Genomic DNA, 22,226 nt, shown 5'->3' with positions numbered 1-22,226 from the left:
AGACTATCTCCGGCCATGCCATGTGATGTGATGTGATCTTTCATAGAAATGCCAATGCCAATGCCAATGCCAATGCTCGAGTCATGCTGGATGGTATGGCAACCCAAGGGACCATGCTCCCAGGAACATGGTACTGTACCATTTCCAGGGCCAAGTGTCGACAAAAACAACGATCGGAATCGAAACCGACGCTATGCAAGGTAACCAACGCTTGAGCTCAAGAAGACCATCGCAAGAATCTTGTGGCTGCAGTTCCCGTTGAGATGTTGATATCACCAGATTAGTCCAGATAATACCCGGTTTTTGGGTTTGGTCCCTTGAAATGGTTCCAGATTAGATAGATAGATGTAGATAACAGGGGTTGCCACATGGGATGGAGAAGATCTGAGATATAGATAAATAAGGTATCAGTCAAATTTCGTCGGACGCGATGCTTGGTGTTGGGGATAGGGTATTTTGAAATGAATGCCGGTTGCTAGTCTGTGGATTGAGACTCAACGCGCGCCCGGTGTTAGCTAACACAGGTTTGTTCCAAGTACCATGGGTTCCGCAGTCAGTCAACATTTCCATTCGATTTCGACTTCGGTGGTCTTTCAAGCTTGAACGTCACGTCGACGTCGCCCTGGCCGGCAGGAATAGGGTCCGAGTTCTCGTCGAATAGTGTCCTCTCGAAGAATCGGACGTTCCCGGCCTTGTCGGCCAGCACGACGGTTTGCTTCTGCGTACCGTAAATTCCAGAAGTGACGCCGGGAATCTGAGGTTGAGATTGAGGTTGAGAATGGGAATTAGATTGATTGTGAGTGTGGGTATTGTTATGGTGACGACTGTGATCGTCGCCAACAATATCCTTTTCCTCAATGACCTCGAGTTTCTCACGCAATCTCGCAGCACGCAGCTCATCGTCCGTAAGAACAGGACTGTTCATGTCCTTCCGCCCAAGCGGAGGCACGTATATCGTCTCGCGGAGATCCTGGATATACGCCTCGAGCCCATCCTCCTCTGATTTCCCTTCGCGGGGGAGAGTTTCGTGACTCAAAAGATCCAGGAACCGGTGGATGAGCTGGTCTTCCGTCTCGTTGTTCTCCACACAATGCCGGATCGTATGTAGCATGAGTTCTTCGCCCAGACGGACCTTCTTCCAGGACCGGTCGGAAAAGGCGGAATTGCTCAATCCCACAGTCTGCACGACGTCGCCGGCGATCCAGGGAACTTGACTTTGGGATTCGGCCCGGTTTGAGATGACGGCCAGCTTGTCGCCGATGTAGCCGCATACCAAACTAAATCCTCCGGCGTCCTTGGCGATCCCCGTGTCGACGACGTTTTCCACAAATTCCTCGACTGGGCCAACGTCTTCAACCAAGAATTTCTTGATGATCGCTCCTCGGCTAATAGCGCATGGCGGCGGGATGGTGTCTTCGCGGTAGTTGGTCAATACTGCGATCTTGCCGTCCTTGGTCACTCCGAGCCAGGTCCCGTGCACTTCGCGCTGCATGTCTCGTCCGCCGAGGACGTGAGAATGTGGTTCCGGCCACCATCTGGCTGGGTCGGTTGGCCGGTTCAGGTATTCGTCCCGGTTGTCGATCAGGATCAGTGAGTATGCCGGGTGCGCGGTAGATATGAGCGCGATGCACATGGTTTTGGATATTTTTCACGATAGAGGAGCAAGGACAGGTGTGTATGGCAAATATACGGATGGTAGGTGTGCTTCGCGTAAAGAATTAAGATTGTGGTCAAGACAGATACACCACAAGGCTAGAGAGGGGGATGTGGTCGGGATGATTGATCTCAAGCCTTTTATCTGATGCCCGCGTCGTGCCGTGTCGTGTCACATGTGGCCGTTTGGGAAACTCACATTCCACCACTGGCAGTCCAGGAGGGAATCACTGGACCGCTGAGACTTGAACAGACGGTCTGGCGTGGCAGTGTCCAGAACGGATAGATCAAGGCGAGTCGTGACGGACGAGAGAGACGTACTGTAGATGACGGTAGAGAACGGACCGGATCATTACTCACTGTCAAGGCCAGCAAAGGCATCCAACCGAGGTTAGTGACTGTCTGGAGGCAGACACAGGCCAAGCCTGGAGTCCACCTGCAGTCCTGAGGACGTTGTTGAGGGTGTCCATACCTTCGTGCTGTCAGATTTGTTTCTTCATCTCGAACAATTCATTCAATGGGCACGGAAAACAAAAATACACTCTCCATAGCCCCCTAATCGAAGTAGAAGAAGTGGTCGGTTGTAGTCAGTTGCTGGTCCGCTGCCGTCATTTGGCGACTTGTTGTTTCTTGTTTCACAGTAGCCGGAGTACGGTCGAGTATAGTAGGATGTGCGAGCATACTCGCACCCGTTTTTGGCCTAGCACCCGCCGGCTAGTTGCGGGGCACTGACTAAGCGTTCTTATCGCGATAAGGACCCTTGTCGGCAAGGCTGAACTTGAACCTGCGGAACATGATCTCATCACGGCAAGGCGGCCACTGACGACGAGGGGCAACTCCGCAAGAGACACGCACCATTTCAAGTTGTGGAAGCCGGAGAGAGGCCATTGCATTAGGCACACCGCCATCCAGTTCATCCTTTACGTACAGTAACAGCAAGACAGAGAACAGGACACGCCGTACGTCGGAGGGCAATACTAGGTAGCTGTGCTGCCTGACCCCAATCCCAGCGACCATACAATCCCCAGTCACTACAAGACGCCGCAGTCTCGCTTACTACTACTAGTAGCACTTCATTGACTACTATCGCACTGCATTCCTCGTCTGTCTTCCCATCGATCAATCCCCCCCATTCCGCCTATGTTTTGATTCCTTTGCAAAACCATACTCGTATACGACTCCGCCGCAATGTTCGGCATCATAGCAGACCTCATCGCGTGAGTTACCAAAACTGCCCCCTCCGGTGAGTCGCCAGTGGCACACAAACCAATACTGAGTACTTTTACATCTCAGATCTGTAACATCGATCCTTCTACCAGCTTACCTGTCCTACAAAGCGCTGCGGACCAACGATGCAGCCCAAACGCACCCATGGCTAATCTACTTCACCATTCTGTCACTAACACTCCTCTTCGAATCATGGACTCTATTCATCATCGGCTGGGTTCCGTTCTACTCATGGATCCGCCTGATTTTTTTGCTCTATCTTGTCCTCCCACAGACCCAGGGCGCCAAAGTCCTATATCTCGACTACCTGGAGCCATACATCGTGCACCACGAGACGCGGATTGACAGGTTCATCGGCGAGGCACATGAGCGACTTCAACAGATGGGACTGGGGTATTTGAACATTGTGATTGAATTCCTTCGAGACAAGGTGCTCGGTCAAAAGAGTCCACAACAGCAGCAGCAACAACAACAACAAACGACAGGCAGTACTAGCTATGCAGGCTATGCACAAGATCTGCTCTCCCGCTTTGCCATGCCAGGTGCACGAACAAATGCCCCCACTCAACCCGGCACCACGTCCGCCGGTGTTTATAGCATGGTGTCGAACCTGGCCGGCGCAGCTTTTGCGGCCCGCTCCGCGCCTTCTGAAGAACCAGCAACATCTATCCCACCGTCTCTGTTTCAAGACATTCCTGCCGGCGGCAGCTCGGCCGAGAAATCAAACTACATCTCGGCCCAGCGTGAACGACTGCTCAATCTGCTCAAGGCTCTTGACAAGGAGCAACAGAACATTGATCTGGCCTATGGGGGTGGTGGTGGTGCCCCGCAAACTCACAGCCGGTCCTTGAGCTCCGGCTCGGCTTCCGCGTCCGGCTTGAAGAACAAATCTATGAGTGAGCAGTCTTTTGAAAATGTCGACTACGACGATGCAAGACACCCTACTATCAGTGGCAGTAGTAGTTCCTCAACCTCCAGTCCGGCAGCTAGTCCGCCCAAGGCCGGAGGTCGAAGAACAACTAGTGGCGGCTGGATTCCTACCGGCGTGGCTGGCTGGTTTGGCGGAAGTGGTAGTGGAGACGTCCACAAAGAAAAAGACGGCGATGATTTGTCCCAGAGGGCTTCCAAGGGTTGGGCCGCTGCCAGGGACATCACTGAGGAATTGGCACGCGGCACGAGCAGTGGCGTCGATACCGGCAGATGATGAATGTGCGGCACCATCGGAACATGGGCGCCATGTTCAAGTTTCTGCCCGATAGCCACTTTACAGTATAGCTACTGTCCTATGTCCGCCTACTGGTACTAGGGACAAGTGTATGACTAAAAGTCGGTGACCTGTTCGCGCAGATCTCAACGAGGCCAGACTATTTAGGGCCAGCCAAAGTTGTTCAATTCCTCGAGCATATAAAATATCAGGTCAAGTCCACATCATATCCGGCCCCACTATCAGTCAGAGGTCCTTATGATGATGATGATGACGACGCCGAACATATCGATTGCCTCCCACCCCTGATGTGGTGTCTGCATTCCAGAAAAACAAAATCCATGCCACAGTCATGTAATCGTATCTCCAAAATACCTATACATTCCAGCTGTCCGCTGTTCTGGCCCCATGTTCTTAACTCAAGTTGGAAGCACTTGCCCAAACTCCTCATCACCTTGTTGATTTCGTATCGTAACTTCGCATAGCGGGTCATGTCCATGTTTTACCAAAGCAGAATATTCTTGTTTCGTTGTACACAATGCTGATGTGCCAGTAAACCAGCAGGCCAGACCAACAAGACAATCCCGTCATTCTAGCACTGGCCTGGTGGTTTCTGGCAGTCATATATTCAGGGAACAGACGTCTGCGGTCTCATCATTGATCGCTCACTGTCCCTCTTCTCTCCGTGCGGATCCTGAACCGTTCTCTGAATCTTCTCGTCAGGCCGGTCCTCTCGTCATCCGTTTGACGATTCGACCCCGAGCGAAGCGTCTCCTGCCTCAGTCGTCGGAGAGCTGCAATCCGGTCTTCCCTGGAGCCTTGTGCAAGATGGCGGAGATGGAGGCCGTTCTCTCGACGTCCTTGACGGGCACCCTCCTCGGCTGATCCGGAGCCATGAAGTGGAGGCGCAGTCTCTCCGTCTTGAGCAATTGGAATACTGGTGCCGGAACCCCGGCGCTCCGCTTCTTCAGACACAGCATCCTGAGTCTGTGGTCGCAAATCGATCCTGCACAATGGACACGTTCCGCTGACGTTCAACAGCCATGGATCCACGCAGTCAGGGTGGAATTTATGGTTACAAGGCAACACCCGGACTTCTTCGCCCTTCTTGAAGTCCTCCGTACAAATGGAGCAGCCGAGATGTCCCTCTGCGTCAGTACCATCTGCATTCTGGGTAGCAATGACTACCGGCGCTCGAGCACCAGCGGCGGTTGGATTGCCTCCTGGTGTCGACTGGTCCGTTGAGGCTTGTTCATCTGTAGCCGGTGCTGGACTGGTTCCCGCACCCAACTCGATGTCGGCGCCCTCGGCAGGCTTCTTAGCAGCATCTGTTGGATCGCCAAACTTGACGATTGGCAGGGTCTCGAGCATGGCCCTGGCGATGCCTCTCGCCCTGCTCTGGCGACCTCGTCCGACGATGTTTCGAGGACCATAGCGTTCGGGATGTCTGTGCGCTCGGATGGCGCCTGTCACAATGATGACCACAAATAGAGCAGTGATGATGCCAGTAATGGAATAGAGGATGATCATGGCCACGGCAGTTGTGGGAGACTGGTTCAAGGAGGTATCACCATCGTGGCTACCACTAGAAGAGTTCGTATACGAGTTCAGGTCGGGTAGAATAGTGGCAGTCCCAGAACTGTTTTGGCCGAGATTCAATGCAGCAAGACTGGAGGCAAGCATTGTATCGGTTGTCGTAAGGATACCGCCAATGTCAGGGAGACTGTTGATCCCCGTGGCGACGCAATGATCACTGGTCTCGCTGTAGAGAATCACAATGTTTGCGTTGGGCGATTGCACCACCATACGGAACACCGCGCTCGCGTCCAGATTGCCCGTGTACTTTTCCGGGTCGCAAGAAATGTAGGAGAATTGCTTCTGGTCAGCAATGTCGTTAGCGTTACTGGCGTCGACGTTGACCAGATGCCCTTCCTCATGGACATGGAGAAAGCCGCTATGCGATATCTCAGCGTAGATCCCCAAGGGCGCCAGTCTCACGACGGGTAAGTCGGGAAATTCAGAGCCATTCATGATAAACCGAGGAGAGGTCGAAACGGGATAGAGACCGACAGAGCCATTGTGAGGACTGATGGTCTGCGCATGTGACAACGAGGCCATCAATGATAGCCATGTGATGGCGATGGCATTCCATCTTCCACAAACAGCGGGAACCTGCATTCTGGCAAATTTGATTGCCTTGATTACTGTCTGCTTGTAGGTCCAGCCTCTTTACACCCTATTCAAATCTGTACTCCAGGATCGACGCTGCCGACACGACCGGGGAAGAACAAAGGGCCGCTTCGTGACACCAGCAGGATATATGCTTGGTTATGTGCTCCCTGCGGGTTCTTCACAGTGTCATTGCTCACTGCCAAAGGACTGTGCCGAGCGACTGGAGGCGGGCGGTGCTGCTGACATCCGGTAAGTTCAGCTATAATGTCAAATCATCGACTTTTGAAGAGACGTGCCGAGAGCAGATAAGCTGGGCGAGGGCCAAGAGGAAAGAGTGGCAAGGCAATGAAGGATGGATGATTTGGAAACAATTCGTTGCGCTGGGCTGTGCCGGATCGAACTGAGACCGCAGCCGTTTCGCATGCGAAAGGTCGTCACACAACTGGCAGGCTCTCGGAACGGCGGGATTGACAGGCCAGGGCGCTGGCAGGAAAAGTGTGGGATTGTGGGGGCTGAGAGAGGGTGGTTCGGGTAGGTCAAGTAGTGCCAGGGTTTGGGTTCAAGTTGTTGATCAATGAGATCCGAGGCGCCGTCTGCTCGCAACTCTTGAAGCGAGTCACAATTCTCCGTGGCCTACGGAGAACTCAGCTGCTGTGATAATAATGAAGTGTGCATAATCTCCTGGCTTGCGGGATTTGTTTCGCCGTCTGCTGTAAGAGCTGGCATCCCTTTCAGGTTTCAGACACTGTCAAGAAAAGGGGATCCTCCTTGAAGGCAGCCAAGGGCCACATCATGAAGTCAGCATTCACTGCATAGCAGGGTTGCTGTTGGTTAGACTTTGAAGCCAACTTCCAGCGTGCGCTCTCCGGTTTTGGAGCTTCAGGTTTGTGGCTGAGTCGGTGCGTTAAGGTTTGCTGGTTATCGTAGCTATCGATAGGCGTGCCGCTCAAGCTGGGCGTCAAACTAGCGAACTCAGATCACAGGCTCCTCAGGCTGGAGTTTAGAGACCCGTCATATCTGTCAAAGCGCCGAAAGGACCTGGAACCAAGCCCGAGACGCCGGGGTGAGAATAATGACTGCATGCCTACAAATTGATAGTTTCGATACTTTTAAGGTCTACATCGGTTACAACAAGTGAGGCAATGGCAGAAGTTGTGCTCAGGTACAACACCTGTCTGGCCAAGATCCACCAGCTAATGGCTGAAGGGGACTCCTCAGCAACCCGACATCTTTACGAAAGTGATAGGAGTCGAGTCGAGTGATGGTCTGCCTTCTAGGTAGCCACCACAGCAATGAACATGAGGGCCGGTTCAACTCCTCCCATCACTGGCACTGGCGAGAATGTAGACCATATTCTGCTGCTTGGGCAGCTTTACCGAGAACCACTACGAGCACTCACTCATACGTCATTCTGTCCCCCGGATCGTCCCCTTACGCGCTACTAGTACCTGGTAGGTATCAAACGCGATACTAAACAGTCGCGTCTTCAGAGTAAGCCCGCATCCATCAACATTCCCATCCTTTCACATATCCAACGCAAAGAGTAGCCAAAATGGTCCAAACACGCAGTGGCAATCAAGTCTCAGTGTCCCAAGGCACGGTGGCCCCAGCCAAAACCAGGAAGCGACGGGCTTCCCAGATCGAGAATGACAAGGAGAATAATCCTCCCGATGGGGCATCCGAGTCGGGCCCCCGCAAAACAGGGATGACTCTGATGGATTCCGCAGACAAGAATCTTAGAGAGCTCGAGGCGATCCGTGCGGCAAAGCGAAAACGCGACAATAACACAACTGATGGTGCCACTGCAAATGAGTCTGCCACTACGCCCAGCACACCAAAGAGCAAAGCAATCGAGCTCGACATACGTGATCCGCGGCCGACACCGGGGAGAAAGGTACCTCCCCGCGGAGAACCACCAAATGCATTCCGTCCTGAAACCGACCCGGAATGGATGAGAAACCCCCAGCCGTTGCCTCCGCCGGCAAAGAAACGCATGAACGCGGCGGAGAAGGATGAACGCCTCATCGAAGAATCAGCCAGAGACCCCAACAGCATGTTCCATGACAAGTATGTTTGTCTTAAGAAAGGGCCTCGTGGCTCACCTACCTACGACCAAGCTGGATTCCAGCTCGACTACAAGAAAGTCAAGGAGGCGATGCAACCAAAAGCATACAACAAGTCGAGCATAGTCGGAGGTATGGAAAGGCATCTGAAGAAGGTGGAGCAAGAAAAAGCCAAGATGGCAGAGATATTTTTCCGACCTGGCACAGTTCCACAAGACCTCAGCCCTTTTGATGAAGCCTATTGGAAAGATCGAGTGTCCAAAGACCTCGGTATCCCCTTCCACAAGATCGATGTCGCCGCATTCCAAAAGTGGGAAAGAGAAGGGTTTGAAAAGCAGTGGCCCAGCGATTACAAGTCGTTTTCGAAAGCAGAGGAGGACAGGATGTTACGTTTGCGAATGGGTTGCATATATCGAAAATGATTGCGGTACAAGACCAGTCCGGTGAGTGGCCCCTGAGCACCAAAAAGCGAGATCAGTTACAGTTCGAGCACTGCAAGGCAGCAGTGCATGGATTTACTGTCTTTTATCGGGATCGTCCTACAACCCAGGCTTGTTCGAACCTGTACAAAGCTCATGAAATGTTGCAACGTTGCTGAAGACGCACATTGATGCATGTTACCAACCAGGTGCATGGATGGTTGACCAGGGGTGCTGTATCTGTCTCTAAAGGCCAGTGACATAGTCGCCTAGCACCTCTTCAGCATATAGGCGAGTGGTATGGTGCCTGCAGCCTTTCTGTGCATCATCAAATGTATTACTATCCTGCTTTACCTATTGATTGAGATCATGCTGTAACCTACACGCAGAGCTGAAGCCCGCTTATTCTACATATTCGGCAGTGTTCAACGTCAAGCTCCTTTGTTGTCATGGATTGAGTCTTGCAAGTTCTGGGTCTGCTGCTCCTGTTCACGAATTCTTTGGCGTCACAAAGCAAAGCCCCAAGAGTGTCACCGCGAACTGTAGTGCGCTAGCGCCGTCCCAGAAGATGTGTGCATTTATCCATGCAGTAGTACCCGCGTTCAACGCTACTAGTATACGGTTGCACTCTACTGCACAGTGACTTGGAACATAGGAGCATGCTATTTATTAATGATGATAGTGGTAGTACTTCAGTCTTGCGGTCTATGCGCGTCCATGTTCAGGTGCCTACAACTTGAATGAACGACGCAGTGTTGTATAAACCGCTGGTAGCCTTGTGCCGCTAATACCTAATCAGACCCCGGGGTTCATCACCCGAAGTTCTGGCCGGGTTCGGTGACATCATCCAAGGACAGCCATTTGGCCAGAATCAAGATCGACATATTTCAATATTACCTAGGTACTACGAGATATACCGCCTACTAGGTACTAGCAATCAATTCCTTAGAAAATACGACTATTCAGCCCGCCCGAAAACTGAACGAGCCAATGTCGAAGATGGCCCCTTCAAGAGGTGTAGCTCACGTACAGTCGCTACAAGACGAAGGAGAAGTGGCAGTGCAACAACAATCAAAATCAGCTCTCAAGAACGCAAAACGCAACCTGGATTACCTCATCTCGCCTACAGCCGAGAAACCGGCGCGGTTGCGGACGAGAGCTCTGTTGCGAACGTTCAGATTCATCGGTCAATTCATCATCTGGCGACTGGTGAGATGGGCCAAGTATGTGGCGGTTGGGGCATTGGTGGCCGCGGTTGGAGCGACTGCTATCGGCGGTGCCATCTCTGGAGTCGCCTGGCTGGCAGCTCCCCCTACCTTTGGAGCTAGTATTATCGCCGCCTCTATCTGGGGTGTTGGGAAATACGCCGCTCGTCGTTTGCACAAGAAATGGCAGAAAGAGGGAGGAGAGGCCGGGGAGGCCATCAGAGAGCGAGTCGAGGATGCTCGAGACATTCGAGGGGACGGATCGTATGGCCTCGATATGGGACCAAGAGCGGCGCCTTGGTGAAAGCAGAAAAGTCTGTTGGTCTCACCCAGCCAGGGAAGTTCGAGTGATCACGATGCATCCATTATTCTTGCCCCGAGGTCTCCCTCAGCTTGACAAGAACACATGTTAGCATGTGGAAGGCAAGCGGAGCTGACAGCAGATGCATGGGTATCTCTACGGAACGATGGGATGGGCAGGACAACTTGAAGTATACACTGCGTGGGCCGCTGCATGAATGCTGCCTGCAGTGATAGAGTCTCCCAACATTTTATCACCAGCATCATGACTGGTGAAGATGAGAGTTTCACGTGTAAACAAGCACCACACGGGAATGCATGTAGACACCACAGTACCTGCTCACTGCAGGCTATCATGTGATGAGAGACACAACCAGGCACTTCGAGTTGGGATCTTGTCTCGAAGCTCCAGAATATCGTTGAGGCCTGTGAATTTGCGTCTGAGTCAGCAGCAACGAAAGCCGGAAGAAAGGAAGACAGCAACACGAAGCAACGCGGCAATAATACGGAATACGAGCTACGACAGACGAGGCCTCGGTTTCCGGCGGCCCAACAGCTGGAAGGGCTCTTTACGGGAGGCATGGCAGGGGTGGCGAGTATGGGGTGGTCTGTCCTGTCAGGCTACTCGCTTTGGCATCAGACTGGAAAGGCGGACGATCTGACTGGCGGTGCCCCATCATTTTTTGGAGGGCCAGGACCGGTGAATAACCTGGAGGAAATCTGGAACAGTTTGTGCTCCTCAATACTGTGCCACTTAACGTCTCCCGCTGTGAACAGGATCAGCACTGCCTGAACCAGAACGTGTAGCTCCCAGTGCCACCGTGGTGTTAAGACGACCAATTAAGAACAAATAGCAGTTCTGGTACTTGAGGTTGTCGTTGCCTGGCTCTGCAGAGCCGGAAAGCTCCAAGTTCAAGTTTAGGTCAGGGTCCAGCTTCTAGCCTGCTTCTAGCGCAAGGCACTGCCCAGCTTCGGCCAATCACCACACTCAATTCCGGCTAGGCGACAGTTAGTGTCCCCTGCGCTTTGTGCTGCTAGTGACGTGTGTCTCCCCAACAAAATCCCAAAGGTGAAGCATTTCTAGCAAACGCACGCAACTCACTCGGCGTGTCGCAGGTGGAATGAGATGTGCAGCTCCTTGTCCAAACAGATCCATCGTCTGCACCTCGTCTACCAACCAGCTCCGGGTCTGGCCTGCGAACCGACAGGAGCAGGATCTGTCCTTCGCCCCATCTCCCTGTCGCCTTCCTTTGCCTTCCCCACACCAGGGACTCAACATATCTCAGACACCGACCAAGCTTAGCCCCTTCATATATCTCGCTCGTCGGAGCACCTCCTGGGATTTCTTTTTCTTGTCTTCATCCTCTCTTCACCTAACTCATCTCACCCTCGACTGGCATTGTGTTGATCGTGTCTCCCTTTCAACATGCCTTCCTCCCAGCCCACCGCAGGTGACTTGGCCGTGAAGCCAGAGTACCTCTCCTCTCAGCCGTCGCCCATGGCCAAAACCACGGAGCCCAACCGAAACACCAAATACGATCCCAAGAAAGTCCACATCACCGAGACTCCCATAACCACTTCCAACTGGTACAAGCACGTTAACTGGTTGAATGTTACGTTGATCGTCCTTGTCCCTCTCATGGGGTGCATTCAGGCCTACTGGGTTCCTCTACGGTGGAAGACCGCCGTCTGGGCCATTGCCTACTACTTCGCCACTGGACTGGGCATCACCGCTGGGTATCACAGACTTTGGGCACACACCTCGTACTCAGCAACACTCCCTCTACGAATCTTCCTGGCCGCTGTTGGCGGTGGTGCTGTCGAAGGTTCGATCAGATGGTGGGCTCGTGATCACCGTGCCCATCACCGATACACCGATACCGACAAAGACCCATACTCCGTCCGCAAAGGTCTGCTCTACTCTCACATCGGCTGGATGGTCATGAAGCAAAACCCGAAGAGAATTGGCCGCACCGACATCTCCGATCTGAACGAAGACCCGGTTGTTGTCTGGCAACACAAGAACTACTTGAAGGTGGTCATCACAATGGGCCTCATTGTTCCCACAATCGTCGCCGGTTTGGGCTGGGGCGATTGGTGGGGTGGATTCGTCTATGCTGGAATCCTCCGCATCTTCTTCGTCCAACAGGCCACCTTCTGCGTCAACTCCCTGGCTCACTGGCTCGGAGATCAGCCATTCGATGACCGCAATTCTCCCCGTGACCATGTCATCACCGCTCTGGTCACTCTTGGCGAGGGCTACCACAACTTCCACCACGAATTCCCTTCGGATTACCGCAACGCCATCGAGTGGCATCAGTATGATCCCACCAAATGGTCGATCTGGATCTGGAAACAACTCGGTCTCGCCTACGATCTCAAGCAGTTCCGTGCCAATGAAATCGAGAAGGGTCGTCTGCAACAGCTCCAGAAGAAGATTGATCAGAAGCGTGCCAAGCTTGATTGGGGTGTGCCTCTGGATCAGCTACCCGTCATGGAGTGGGACGACTATGTTGACCAGGCTAAGAATGGTCGTGGTTTGATTTCCATTGCCGGCATTGTTCACGATGTCACCGACTTCATCAAGGATCACCCCGGTGGCAAGGCCATGATCCAAGCTGGCATTGGCAAGGACGCTACTGCCATGTTCAACGGAGGTGTTTACATGCACAGCAACGCAGCCCACAACCTGCTCTCTACCATGAGAGTTGGTGTCATCCGTGGCGGTTGCGAAGTTGAGATCTGGAAGCGTTCTCAAATGGAGGCCAAGGGAGAGACTCGTGACAGCAATGGCGAACGCGTGGTTCGAGCAGGCCTTCAGCCCACCAAGGTGCTTCAGAACACCCCAACCGCGGGTGCTGCTTGAACGATTTTGTCACGAGTATGAATGCTATCGACCTAGCGAGAATGTTGTTTGGCGTTTGGGAGTGCAATGGACATGATTGGGAGGATGAACTCATGGATTGCGTGTTTTCATTGTTTTCCTCGATATGGGGAAGGAGCTGCCATAGAAGCAGGCGTTTGCTGTCAAGCATAGACTATACCCCAGATATTCTTGTAAAAAGTCAAATCACTCCTATCCATACTTGCTCATCATAACACATTCTTTCCACCAACGTATACAACTGTGTGACGACTAGAAAGGGTCGATAATGTCGTCAAGAGCCAGTGCAGCGGTTCTAACCGCAGACGAAGCCGACGAGATGCACTGGCAGGGGGGATGCGTCGCTCCACCTTTGGCGGGCAGGGATCGGATGGCGCATAATTATTAATGCCCGATCGGAAGTAAGCCTCGTCGGTCGGCAACCTGCACAGCACAGGCACGAGTATCCAAGAGAGTCCATCGCATTCTGAAGCCGCCCGGCCACTCGTCTTATTACACACGACCATAATATCTGGTGTGTTTTCGCATTGGATTGTGCAACGTGTGTCTGTAGTCATGCCGACTGCGTTCGTTTTGTCGAAACCCCGGGTTACCAACTCTCCGAGTATTGTTACTATATCGTCTGCGCCAACGGCCGTAGTACGGCCCGCTTACTCTCACACCTCTAGTATCACCTGAGTCGCAGAAGCGCGAAGTCATAGCCATTGATCATCTCTTCTTCTAGAGGCTACATCTGAGACCCATCGAGTGCGATCGCAACTCTCAGTCCTTCACTTTGCGTCTGACCAAGAGTGTTGTGCTCGCCGGAGCCCTCTGCAGCAGCCATGTCGTCGTTCCGTGAACAAGGGAACGAGCACTTCAAAGCGGGCGACTACAAAGGCGCCGAGGAACTCTATTCTCAAGCGTGAGTTTATGTCCGCCCTTATCCTTCAACTGCGACTGCAATCGCAGCAGAATAGAGCATTCAAGGACTAACAGCGACTTTGTTTCGCCAGTATCGCCGAACACTCACGCTCCGATCCCAAAGTCTTCGCCAACCGGGCCCTCACCCGCCTCAAGCTCCAAGACTGGCAAGGCGCCGAGTCCGACGCCCGCAAGGCGATTGAACTATACGGCCCCAAAAACAACCAGGCCGCCATGAAATCGCACTACTACCTCGCCCAAGCACTGCTGCCGCAACGACACGTCGGCGAAGCGCTCGAAGAAGCAAAGACCGCATATGCGATCTGTTTGGAAACCAGAGATTCGAGTGCGGAGTTGATCAGCCAGTTCATCCTCAAGGCCAAACAGGCGCAATGGCAGGCCAAGGAGACGGCGCGACTAAGACAATTGAATGAGACGTTGGCCCTGGTGGAAGATTTGTTGGATCAGCAGCTTCAGCGGGACATTGATGCCGTGGAAGAGAGATATAAAAAGGGAGATATTGGCGAGACGGGGAAGAGGGAAGAGATTGATGATTTGCAAAAGGAGGCGGAGTCGAGACGGAGTATTATCCGGAAAGCGTTTCAGGATCCGGCGAATCCGGACTCTGTTGAGAGGGTGAGTTGTGCCTGTGTGTGAGATGGTGGATGATTGGTTGTTGTGATGTTGTTGTTTGGTCGTTGTGATTGTTGTTCACTGGGTGAATGATGCTGACTGCAGTGCTTCTGTTAGGTCGTCCCGGACTGGCTCATCGATCCCATTACGTTTGAAGTCATGCATGACCCCGTCATCACGCCTACAGGTGTCTCGTTTGAGCGTGTCGGGTTGCTCAAACATATCAAACAGACTGGATTGGATCCTTTGACTAGGTTGCCTTTGAAGCCGGAGCAGTTGATTCCGAATGTGGCACTGAAGAATGCGTGCAGTGAGTTTTTGGAAAAGAATGGTTGGGCGGTCGATTGGTGATATTGCATGCGGTGACGCGCGAATTGGACATTCCAGCGAACTGGTATAGTATCTTGGGTGGGCGATGATTGTGTCCGTTAGCGGACATTATCAAGCAAGTCTGGACTGTGCTCTTGGTCTTAGAGGTGCATGCTGTGGCCCTCTCGCGGAGTCTTGGGCCGTGTGATTTTGGTTGTCTTGTGTTTTGTCATCTTGCATCCTGCATCTACTTACCTCAAGCGGGCGGCGTTGGGAGATTGTGTTTCTTCTCGATGACCATCATGAGCCATGAGCATATCTTAGAGAATCAGACCATTGCTTCGTACAATTGATGCGCATCAAAGAGTGATAGACGGCTTGGCTCTCCTATCTTGCTTGCCTTGACAATGTCAACCACGAGCGACTCAGCCACTGTCTCCGGTGAGGCCTGATACGTAGCCAGCCGTAAGTAGCCTACTACTGTACTTGCAATAAAAAAAATCTCGTAGCACACACCTTTTCCTCTTGCATGGCTGCTACTAGTACTACCTGGGCAGAGAACTGGTAGCTGAACGGTCAAGGCTGTGGATTGGGGCTCCCTAGGCCCCTTTTCCCTGGTCACATGGTCCGGGTGGTCAACCCCACCAACTCTGACGTCTTTGTTGAGACCTCGGAGCGGAGCGTGTTCGATTCGACATATGGCCGTGTTTTTGTTGGCTTCAAGTTCAGAGTCTGGCATCTTGCTTCTTCACCGTCACTCGATATCACCGTCGTCAAATCCATTTGTACAAGCTACGCATTACACTTTGGTAAGTAATCCTATCCCAAACCTTTCTGCCTACTGTACAGCAGGTGTGTTTCCCTGCATTGCATTGCCTACGGTACAACTTGTCATGGTTGTCCTGTGGTGAGCCATGGAGGGGTTTGGTGGGTGGCTGCACCGCCGCCGCGACCGGCGCATGCAATGCAACCCAAGCCCGACGCTGGTTGCGAGAATCACCTCGGTCCACTTGGTATATTTACCTCTTTATGCCCGTGCTAATTGAGGTTTGCTCCTACTCACAGAATCGCACCTCGAACCGTAATTTCCACTCCCGACCCAAATATCGTACGGATTAGACCAAGAATAATCGAGCGAATATGCCTTCCGCCGAATTCCAAAAGGCTGCCGAGGAGAGCCGTCAGCTCAAGGCGAAGCCGAGCAATGAAGAGCTATTGGAGGTGAGTACAAGTCCTCCAGGACTTTTTGCCTCAGCTGTCCGAGTGCGTTGTATCAATTGCCCGTCCGTCCGGCTGTGATGGTGGCGTTTGGCTCGAGCAGTGGTTGGTGATAAGGTGTGCAAGGATCGAGCTATAAGTATGAGGGTTAGAACCAAGTTCGGCGGCTCCCTGTGGTGTGGGAAGGTATACCATGCCTGCCGGATGCTTCTGGGCCAGAAAACGGAGAGACGAATGGAACGGGACCGGAGAAGGACGGGACACCTGGACAGAGCTGGACAGAGGGAGACAGAGACCAGCCTCACCAGCACGTGTTGGTGGTACGCATGAGTCTAGCTCTGCTCAGTCCATGTCTTCCGCCCAGGGAGTCCGCTCTCTATCACTGGAGTACATCTCCATGTCCCGGCAAGGAGCTTCCAGCAGGAATGTCCCCTATACTTCGGGTCCATCACGCCATATCTTCGGCTTGAATACGCATCTCTTTGGTTTCATTTCTGGGATAGAGTTGACATGCTCAGCACTGCCCTGACCATGAGATGTTGCGGACAGGCCCGCCCTCAGAGTGTCATTTTACTCTCACCAGACGGTGATTTTTTGATGATTATGATGGCTAACGTTCTGTTGTCCTCTCCAGCTATATGCCCTGTTCAAAGTCGCCAATGGCGAAGATTTCTCAAAGGCCCCTGCGCCCGGCATGTTTGATCTAAAGGTACGTTGATCAAGCAAGCCGACTAGAGTATACCATCGCACAACCAGCTACTGTTTACTGCAGTCTATCTAACATTTTGTTTTCTTCTACAGGGCAAAGCGAAACACAAGGCATGGCAGAAAGAGGTCGACGCAGGCACCTCCGCCGCCGACGCCGAGAAGCGATACATCGAGCTCGTCAACACCTTGAAGAGCAAATATGGCTTTGACCCGTCAAAGGCTCCTGAGGCCGTGGGCTCCTCTTGAGGTGCTGAGGTGTGTGAGCATGGACATGCATGCCCGCTTACGCATGGATGGATCGCCATCAATCTCAGCTTAGCTTATCTTAGCATTGATTCTGCACGCCGGCATAACATAATGCGAGAAAGAATATATAGCCTTGTCTTTTTTTCTTGCTTTCCTGTGTCTTGTGCTGGTCTCTTATGCATGTGCCTGACTGATAACGGAAGAGTGAGACTTCAGTGCTGCTCCATACCGTATGCATGGTATAGTACTTTGCCTTGGCGATGATGCAAGCTACCTACCTATCACTATTTAAATCTAGGTTTGCGGCCAGGCTGTCAACTAAAATCTCGAGGCCACCGTCTCCCATGTCGATCTGGAACCTCGTACACTCCCTGCGGCGACCAAGGCATATCGGTCTCGACGTACGGTGTCAGAGGTAGATCGTAGGGCAGACGGATGCCTACCAGAGTGGTAGTTGTACTTGATACGTCTTTTTCATTCACGTTCCCGTTTTCGTTGCCGTTTCCGCTTGCGGTTCCATCTTCGACGATGCCGGTACCGATGTTTGCCGGCTGTAGCTGCAACTGTGACGGCATATCCGTGCCAAAAACAGGTGCCATGCGCACAGAGTGCACAGAGTTGAGATTCTGACTCTGATCCTCTTTCGAGGGGTTTGTAGTGTTTTTGATATCGTAGTCACCAGTCCCCATCCTTGCATCACGTCCAGACCCGGCACCATCTTGTTTTATTGTTCCCTCATCCTCAAACTCAGGACCAAACAACCCCGGCCAGACCAAAACCCCAATTTCAAAACTCTGCACGACCACTTCTTTTTCTTTTCGTTTGTCTTTAGGTTCACGCACAACGCCCCAAGCCTGCGTCGACAAATTCGCGCTCGTCAGCAACGCCCAGTCGATATCGGGAGTTGGGTGCTGGGTGGTCGGTTTGCTTTTGAAGCGAATATATGTCTTGACGTGCGGAGCTGCCAGATGTCTTCCGGACAACGACGACGATGATGATGCTCCAGTTTGAGATCTAGTCCATTGGCATAGCGATGGCCGTAAAAGAGATATCTGGTTCAAGTGGCTGGCCGCCTGGGCTTTCATGTGGATAGAACCTCCGGAGGCGTAGCCGTCGAGGGAGGAGGCGACATTTTGAGGGGTTGGGAAGATGATTGAGATGGTGGATGGGTCGAATTTGACTGAGGGAGATTTGGGGCTTTGTTTCCTGGTATTTGTTTTTGTGTTGGCTGATGTCGACGCTGTCGCTGGTGGGAGTGGATATGGCTTGTTTTCATGGCTGTGTCCGCCACCTACTATTCCTGAGAAGAACTGGTTGAGCCAGGATGCAGGGAGAGTCGCGATCGAGGAGATCTGGCATACCACGTGGGGGTGAGGTTTGCCGCTGGGTTTGGTTTGGCTAGTTGTGGTAGAAATAGAATCTATGTCAGGGTGAGAGCGAGGGGTATTGTTCTGTTGGTGTTGAAGATTAAATGTACTAGTAGGCGTGGTGATGGTGAACGTAGAAGTTGGAGTGGACATCGAGGTAGAATGAGTAGCGATCGTTCTGGACTTGATATTCGATTGATGTGGTGTCTGACCCTGTTCGATGGCAAGACTAGGACAAATGGTCTCCAGGGTGCGGAAGAGACTTGGGTAGCCCCAGAGTGTGGTGTTCCCGAGGCTTTGTGACGAAAATACTGTGGGCTCCTTCATTCGAGACGGTACAGATGCTACCAGAGCGCCCCGAACACTGCTGAAATCAAAGCGCACAAGTTGTTCGCGTAGAGATTTGGTTTTGGTGCCGTATGCCGACAAGTAAGCCATCATGTCGTGCTTGAAGCGCGACCCGGTCCCGATTGATCCAATGGGAGAAGTAGAAGTACTCTTGGGTTGATTCCCTTTCGCCCCGGTTGAGTTATTGTTGGTGGTGGGCGGCAAAACTGGCAGCATCGGAGACTGCCAGACCGCCTGTGTCATATTCGTCCAGTCCCTATGCAGCATATTGGCAGTGTGGATCACCACTTGAGCCAGGTCGTCGTGCGTGAACAGGATAAACATCTTGCTGTGGTGAGTCCCAAAGGCGTCGGGCATGTACGCCGTGACTGATTCGACATTGGGCCAGCGACGGCACGCGTCCTCAATCCCCAGTCGGTTGCCGTCTTCGGCTCTCCATGACCCATGTACTACTTTGACCTTGACTTGTGAGCGGATATCCTCGTCGAAGTAGCTCATCAGCCAGTCCACGTCGAAACAGTAGTTGAAAATCCAGGCCTCTTTGATCAACGGGATGCCTAGTATGTCGTGTAGGGAGATGGTGTCGATGTTCTGAGATGATGGTAGGTCGCGGATCGAGGTCAGCCTGAATGGCGAAGCAATCAATCTGGCAGCATGTCCGTTGGGTGGTGCGCCCTTGGAGGAGAGCGTGGCGGTTGGTTTGCTGGCTGGTTGTGAAGCGTGGTTGGCACGCCGCCCAGACGTCGTCGGCCCATTAGATTCATCTCTCGGTGATTTGGCCTGAAACACCGTCTCTTCTTCTGCGGTGAGAGATTGGGGTTTCTTTGGGTTAGCGGAAGTAGGGGTACCGTGGCGGGATACTGCTGGCGGTGAAATTGACCGTGAGATTGAGTTCAGGAACGCCGCACGTTTGCTGCGGATAGACGTGGGATCAGCAGCATCGGGATCGAGTTTGACGCGCTTTGATGGTGGCGAAGGCATGGTGAAAGACTGCTTGAGTTCTGGTATCTCGAGAAATCCATTCCTGCACGGCAGTACGAATAGCTCAGAGTGGTGAGGTCGGCGGCGGTTGACCTGGACAAGGCTGCGGCAGAGTGTTTTAGTCACCATGAATTTCAACACGACATCTCAGTCTTCACCAAATGTGTCCTTGCTCGGTGCCAGTAAGTGAATATAAGCACCCGTAGCTCTCTCCGTCTGACCATTCCAGTGATGTTTGCCCTTGAGGCAAGTATACGGAATCAACTTTACTGTGGCTTTATCCGTTGTTTCCACGACATTGGTCCAAGCTAGAGACGTCAGTACCCATTCTTGATATGCAATAGCAAAATATATTCGACCATCACTTCTAGTCAAAATCATGTCTCACCGAGTACTAATGGGCCGAGTCTAATATTAGTCTATGTATCCTATTTTATCCTGGCTTTTACACTGGAAACGCATGGCCATATTTGCCCCGGTTGTCCACGCTAAAGATGAGCAGAGCCATTGTATGTCGTGCAAACAATCCTAGCAGACCACACACAGTTTGCATAATCAACAGCTCCCTTGTCAATTTGTCTTCCCTCATGGGCCCTCGCCAGACCAACCACAGATTAATGATGGTCAAGTTGGAAGTGGTGGAAATTTTATTCGTCTTCGGATCCACCGTCACTTGAAGCAAGTGCAGCTTTTCCAGAATGAAGAAAATGGTCGTCAAAAACTTGCTTGGAGGCCGTTCCTCGGGCCATGTCGTTACACTGGGTTCGAGGAGCCCTGTCCTGGCATTGAACTTGGGCAGCCGGTGTCTCGGGCAGGGAATGACCTTGAAAAGCTGCGGAGTGCTGTAAACGAAGTTGACAATCTGCGGAATAAGAAGCAGCAGCAGTGTCTTGCTGAAATGTGCCAGAATCGCAACCACGGCGAAAGTCATTCCGGCAACATAACAGTAGGTGTCTCCTACAAAGACTCGGGCGGGATATCGGTTGTGGACGTACAGCGCGATCGAGACTGCCAAGAACGGTAGCAGTAGGTACAACGTCATCAAGTGAGAGTCGGTTGCAGGGTGAGGGCGCGTTGCATAGCCATTGCTCAAGACCGGGTTCCCCGGGAAAGGCACGAGATAGAGCGAGGAATTCAGGATCAGCAATCCTGCAATAACCAAAGACTGGCCAACCTCTATTCCATTGATGCCTGCCAAGATGTTGATCGAGTTCGGCGCAAAGATTGATAGCGCTGACATGTACAGGTAGTAGAAGAATGACAAGTTGATGAGCCGAGCCTGGTTGGGCATATATGGTACCAGAAAGTTGGGCACCACCACCGAAGTCACCCCGAAATCGACATAGTAGACAATAAGAAGCGGCAACGATGCAATGGCGGGAATGAAGAACTTGTGTCGCCATCGGAGATCCAGGATATCGTCAGCCATGCCCAAGATAGTCATTGCTTGGAGGGTGTTTAGAGCAGATTGGTACGAAGATAGTTTTGAGTGGGGGAAGCGGTGCAAAAAGCGTCCGGTCTCGACCTCGTTGATGGTAATAACGACATCTCGGTTCCCACCGCCCGATGTTGCTGCGACAATATCCTTGTAGAATGCAAAAGGGATGAAAGCCATGAGTGCCAGAATGTACACCGAAGCAGCCACGGCGCCCATGGACTCAGGACTCGGTCAATGTCAGTGAATGAGGGTGCGAACACATGTTTGCCCGTCACTTACATTTCCTTCGCGACCAATTTGCTCATGTCCTTGCCCTTGAGGCCGGCTTTGATAAAAGAAGGGCCGGACCACCGGACAAAGGCGTAGGTCATAGAGAAGGCCAAGGTTGAAAATGCCAAAGAAGCGACCAAGGGCGCGCCGTCACCTTGGAAGGTGTTTGCAATGATTGCCAAAGAAGCCCCGGCCAGAAGCAAAAGCGACCATCTTTCCGAATGGTTCAAGGAATTATTATGGGCGGAGGACGTGCCAGCACCCGTTCTGGCACTGAGATGGTTATGCATGGTGGCTGGCTGATGCTATCCCCGCGTTATATCAGAACATGGCCACCAAATACGCGAGATAGAGAGCATATAAGATCGAACATCGCGAGTCTCCTTGAAGCCTGCTCAACCTTTAGCACCGGGTGGAGACAGTCAGCGAGCACGTTGTGAATTGAGTGACTGTCTTTGGGACGACAAACTGTCCTTTTTGATCTTTGATGGAGTTGCAGGAACAATGTTTTTCCGGTGTACAGTAAATGTTCGAAAAAAACGGCACGCCCCCTTTTCATAAGATTTAAAAACCTAATAACTTACTAACGCCTATATCTATTACTATATAACTTTAAAGAGCTCTAGTAGACTAGATAAAGTTTATATATAAAGTAGAAATAATAGCTTATATTTATTA

General features: G+C 52.2%; 10 protein-coding genes across 10 annotated transcripts; 6 read left to right on the top strand and 4 right to left on the bottom strand.

The window, feature by feature from the left end:
• Positions 1–553: 553 nt before the first annotated feature.
• HMPREF1120_02579 (uncharacterized protein) lies at positions 554–1,633 on the bottom strand (the record flags this gene model as incomplete). The annotated part of the gene is made up of 1 exon (XM_009156623.1): positions 554–1,633. The coding sequence occupies one exon, from the start codon at positions 1,631–1,633 to the stop codon at positions 554–556; it is 1,080 nt and encodes a 359-aa protein (XP_009154871.1).
• Positions 1,634–2,465: 832 nt separating this feature from the next.
• HMPREF1120_02578 (jumonji domain-containing protein 1) lies at positions 2,466–4,475 on the top strand. The gene is made up of 2 exons (XM_009156622.1): positions 2,466–2,870; positions 2,947–4,475. The coding sequence occupies exons 1-2, from the start codon at positions 2,842–2,844 to the stop codon at positions 4,082–4,084; spliced, it is 1,167 nt and encodes a 388-aa protein (XP_009154870.1). The 5' UTR covers positions 2,466–2,841; the 3' UTR covers positions 4,085–4,475.
• Positions 4,476–4,738: 263 nt separating this feature from the next.
• HMPREF1120_02577 (uncharacterized protein) lies at positions 4,739–6,262 on the bottom strand (the record flags this gene model as incomplete). The annotated part of the gene is made up of 1 exon (XM_009156621.1): positions 4,739–6,262. The coding sequence occupies one exon, from the start codon at positions 6,260–6,262 to the stop codon at positions 4,739–4,741; it is 1,524 nt and encodes a 507-aa protein (XP_009154869.1).
• A 1,095-nt stretch (positions 6,263–7,357) lies between these two features.
• On the top strand, positions 7,358–9,450 carry HMPREF1120_02576 (uncharacterized protein). Its single transcript, XM_009156620.1, has one exon. The coding sequence runs from the start codon at positions 7,809–7,811 to the stop codon at positions 8,739–8,741; it is 933 nt and encodes a 310-aa protein (XP_009154868.1). The 5' UTR covers positions 7,358–7,808; the 3' UTR covers positions 8,742–9,450.
• A 287-nt stretch (positions 9,451–9,737) lies between these two features.
• HMPREF1120_02575 (uncharacterized protein) lies at positions 9,738–10,247 on the top strand (the record flags this gene model as incomplete). Its single annotated transcript, XM_009156619.1, has 1 exon — positions 9,738–10,247. One exon carries the CDS (start codon positions 9,738–9,740, stop codon positions 10,245–10,247), a length of 510 nt encoding a protein of 169 aa, XP_009154867.1.
• A 1,422-nt stretch (positions 10,248–11,669) lies between these two features.
• On the top strand, positions 11,670–13,109 carry HMPREF1120_02574 (acyl-CoA desaturase; the record flags this gene model as incomplete). Its single annotated transcript, XM_009156618.1, has 1 exon — positions 11,670–13,109. The coding sequence occupies one exon, from the start codon at positions 11,670–11,672 to the stop codon at positions 13,107–13,109; it is 1,440 nt and encodes a 479-aa protein (XP_009154866.1).
• An 842-nt stretch (positions 13,110–13,951) lies between these two features.
• HMPREF1120_02573 (STIP1 and U-box containing protein 1) lies at positions 13,952–15,014 on the top strand (the record flags this gene model as incomplete). The annotated part of the gene is made up of 3 exons (XM_009156617.1): positions 13,952–14,031; positions 14,123–14,666; positions 14,781–15,014. The coding sequence occupies 3 exons, from the start codon at positions 13,952–13,954 to the stop codon at positions 15,012–15,014; spliced, it is 858 nt and encodes a 285-aa protein (XP_009154865.1).
• Positions 15,015–15,507: 493 nt separating this feature from the next.
• On the top strand, positions 15,508–17,609 carry HMPREF1120_02572 (diazepam-binding inhibitor). The gene is made up of 4 exons (XM_009156616.1): positions 15,508–15,781; positions 16,038–16,193; positions 16,825–16,899; positions 16,992–17,609. Exons 2-4 carry the CDS (start codon positions 16,113–16,115, stop codon positions 17,142–17,144), a joined length of 309 nt encoding a protein of 102 aa, XP_009154864.1. The 5' UTR covers positions 15,508–15,781; positions 16,038–16,112; the 3' UTR covers positions 17,145–17,609.
• HMPREF1120_02571 (tyrosyl-DNA phosphodiesterase 1) lies at positions 17,459–19,840 on the bottom strand (the record flags this gene model as incomplete). The annotated part of the gene is made up of 1 exon (XM_009156615.1): positions 17,459–19,840. One exon carries the CDS (start codon positions 19,838–19,840, stop codon positions 17,459–17,461), a length of 2,382 nt encoding a protein of 793 aa, XP_009154863.1.
• Positions 19,841–20,285: 445 nt separating this feature from the next.
• Positions 20,286–21,838, bottom strand: HMPREF1120_02570 (UDP-N-acetylglucosamine-dolichyl-phosphate N-acetylglucosaminephosphstransferase; the record flags this gene model as incomplete). The annotated part of the gene is made up of 2 exons (XM_009156614.1): positions 20,286–21,504; positions 21,558–21,838. The coding sequence occupies 2 exons, from the start codon at positions 21,836–21,838 to the stop codon at positions 20,286–20,288; spliced, it is 1,500 nt and encodes a 499-aa protein (XP_009154862.1).
• Between the last annotated feature and the right edge of the window lie 388 nt (positions 21,839–22,226).

The sequence above is a fragment of the Exophiala dermatitidis genome, assembly GCF_000230625.1.
Source record: "Exophiala dermatitidis NIH/UT8656 unplaced genomic scaffold supercont1.2, whole genome shotgun sequence".
NCBI lineage: Eukaryota > Fungi > Ascomycota > Eurotiomycetes > Chaetothyriales > Herpotrichiellaceae > Exophiala > Exophiala dermatitidis.
Note: the sequence above shows the minus strand (reverse complement) of the source record. Positions and strands in the feature narration are given on the sequence as shown.

Bases quoted from the DNA above. Each gene is read 5' to 3' on its own strand.
- HMPREF1120_02572 (XM_009156616.1), top strand. From the start codon at position 16,113: ATGCCTTCCGCCGAATTCCAAAAGGCTGCCGAGGAGAGCCGTCAGCTC. The intron at 16,194-16,824 runs GTGAGTACAAGT...TGTCCTCTCCAG, and splicing joins GCAATGAAGAGCTATTGGAG to CTATATGCCCTGTTCAAAGT. The intron at 16,900-16,991 runs GTACGTTGATCA...TTTCTTCTACAG, and splicing joins CCGGCATGTTTGATCTAAAG to GGCAAAGCGAAACACAAGGC.
- HMPREF1120_02578 (XM_009156622.1), top strand. From the start codon at position 2,842: ATGTTCGGCATCATAGCAGACCTCATCGC. The intron at 2,871-2,946 runs GTGAGTTACCAA...TTTACATCTCAG, and splicing joins ATCATAGCAGACCTCATCGC to ATCTGTAACATCGATCCTTC.
- HMPREF1120_02576 (XM_009156620.1), top strand. From the start codon at position 7,809: ATGGTCCAAACACGCAGTGGCAATCAAGTCTCAGTGTCCCAAGGCACG.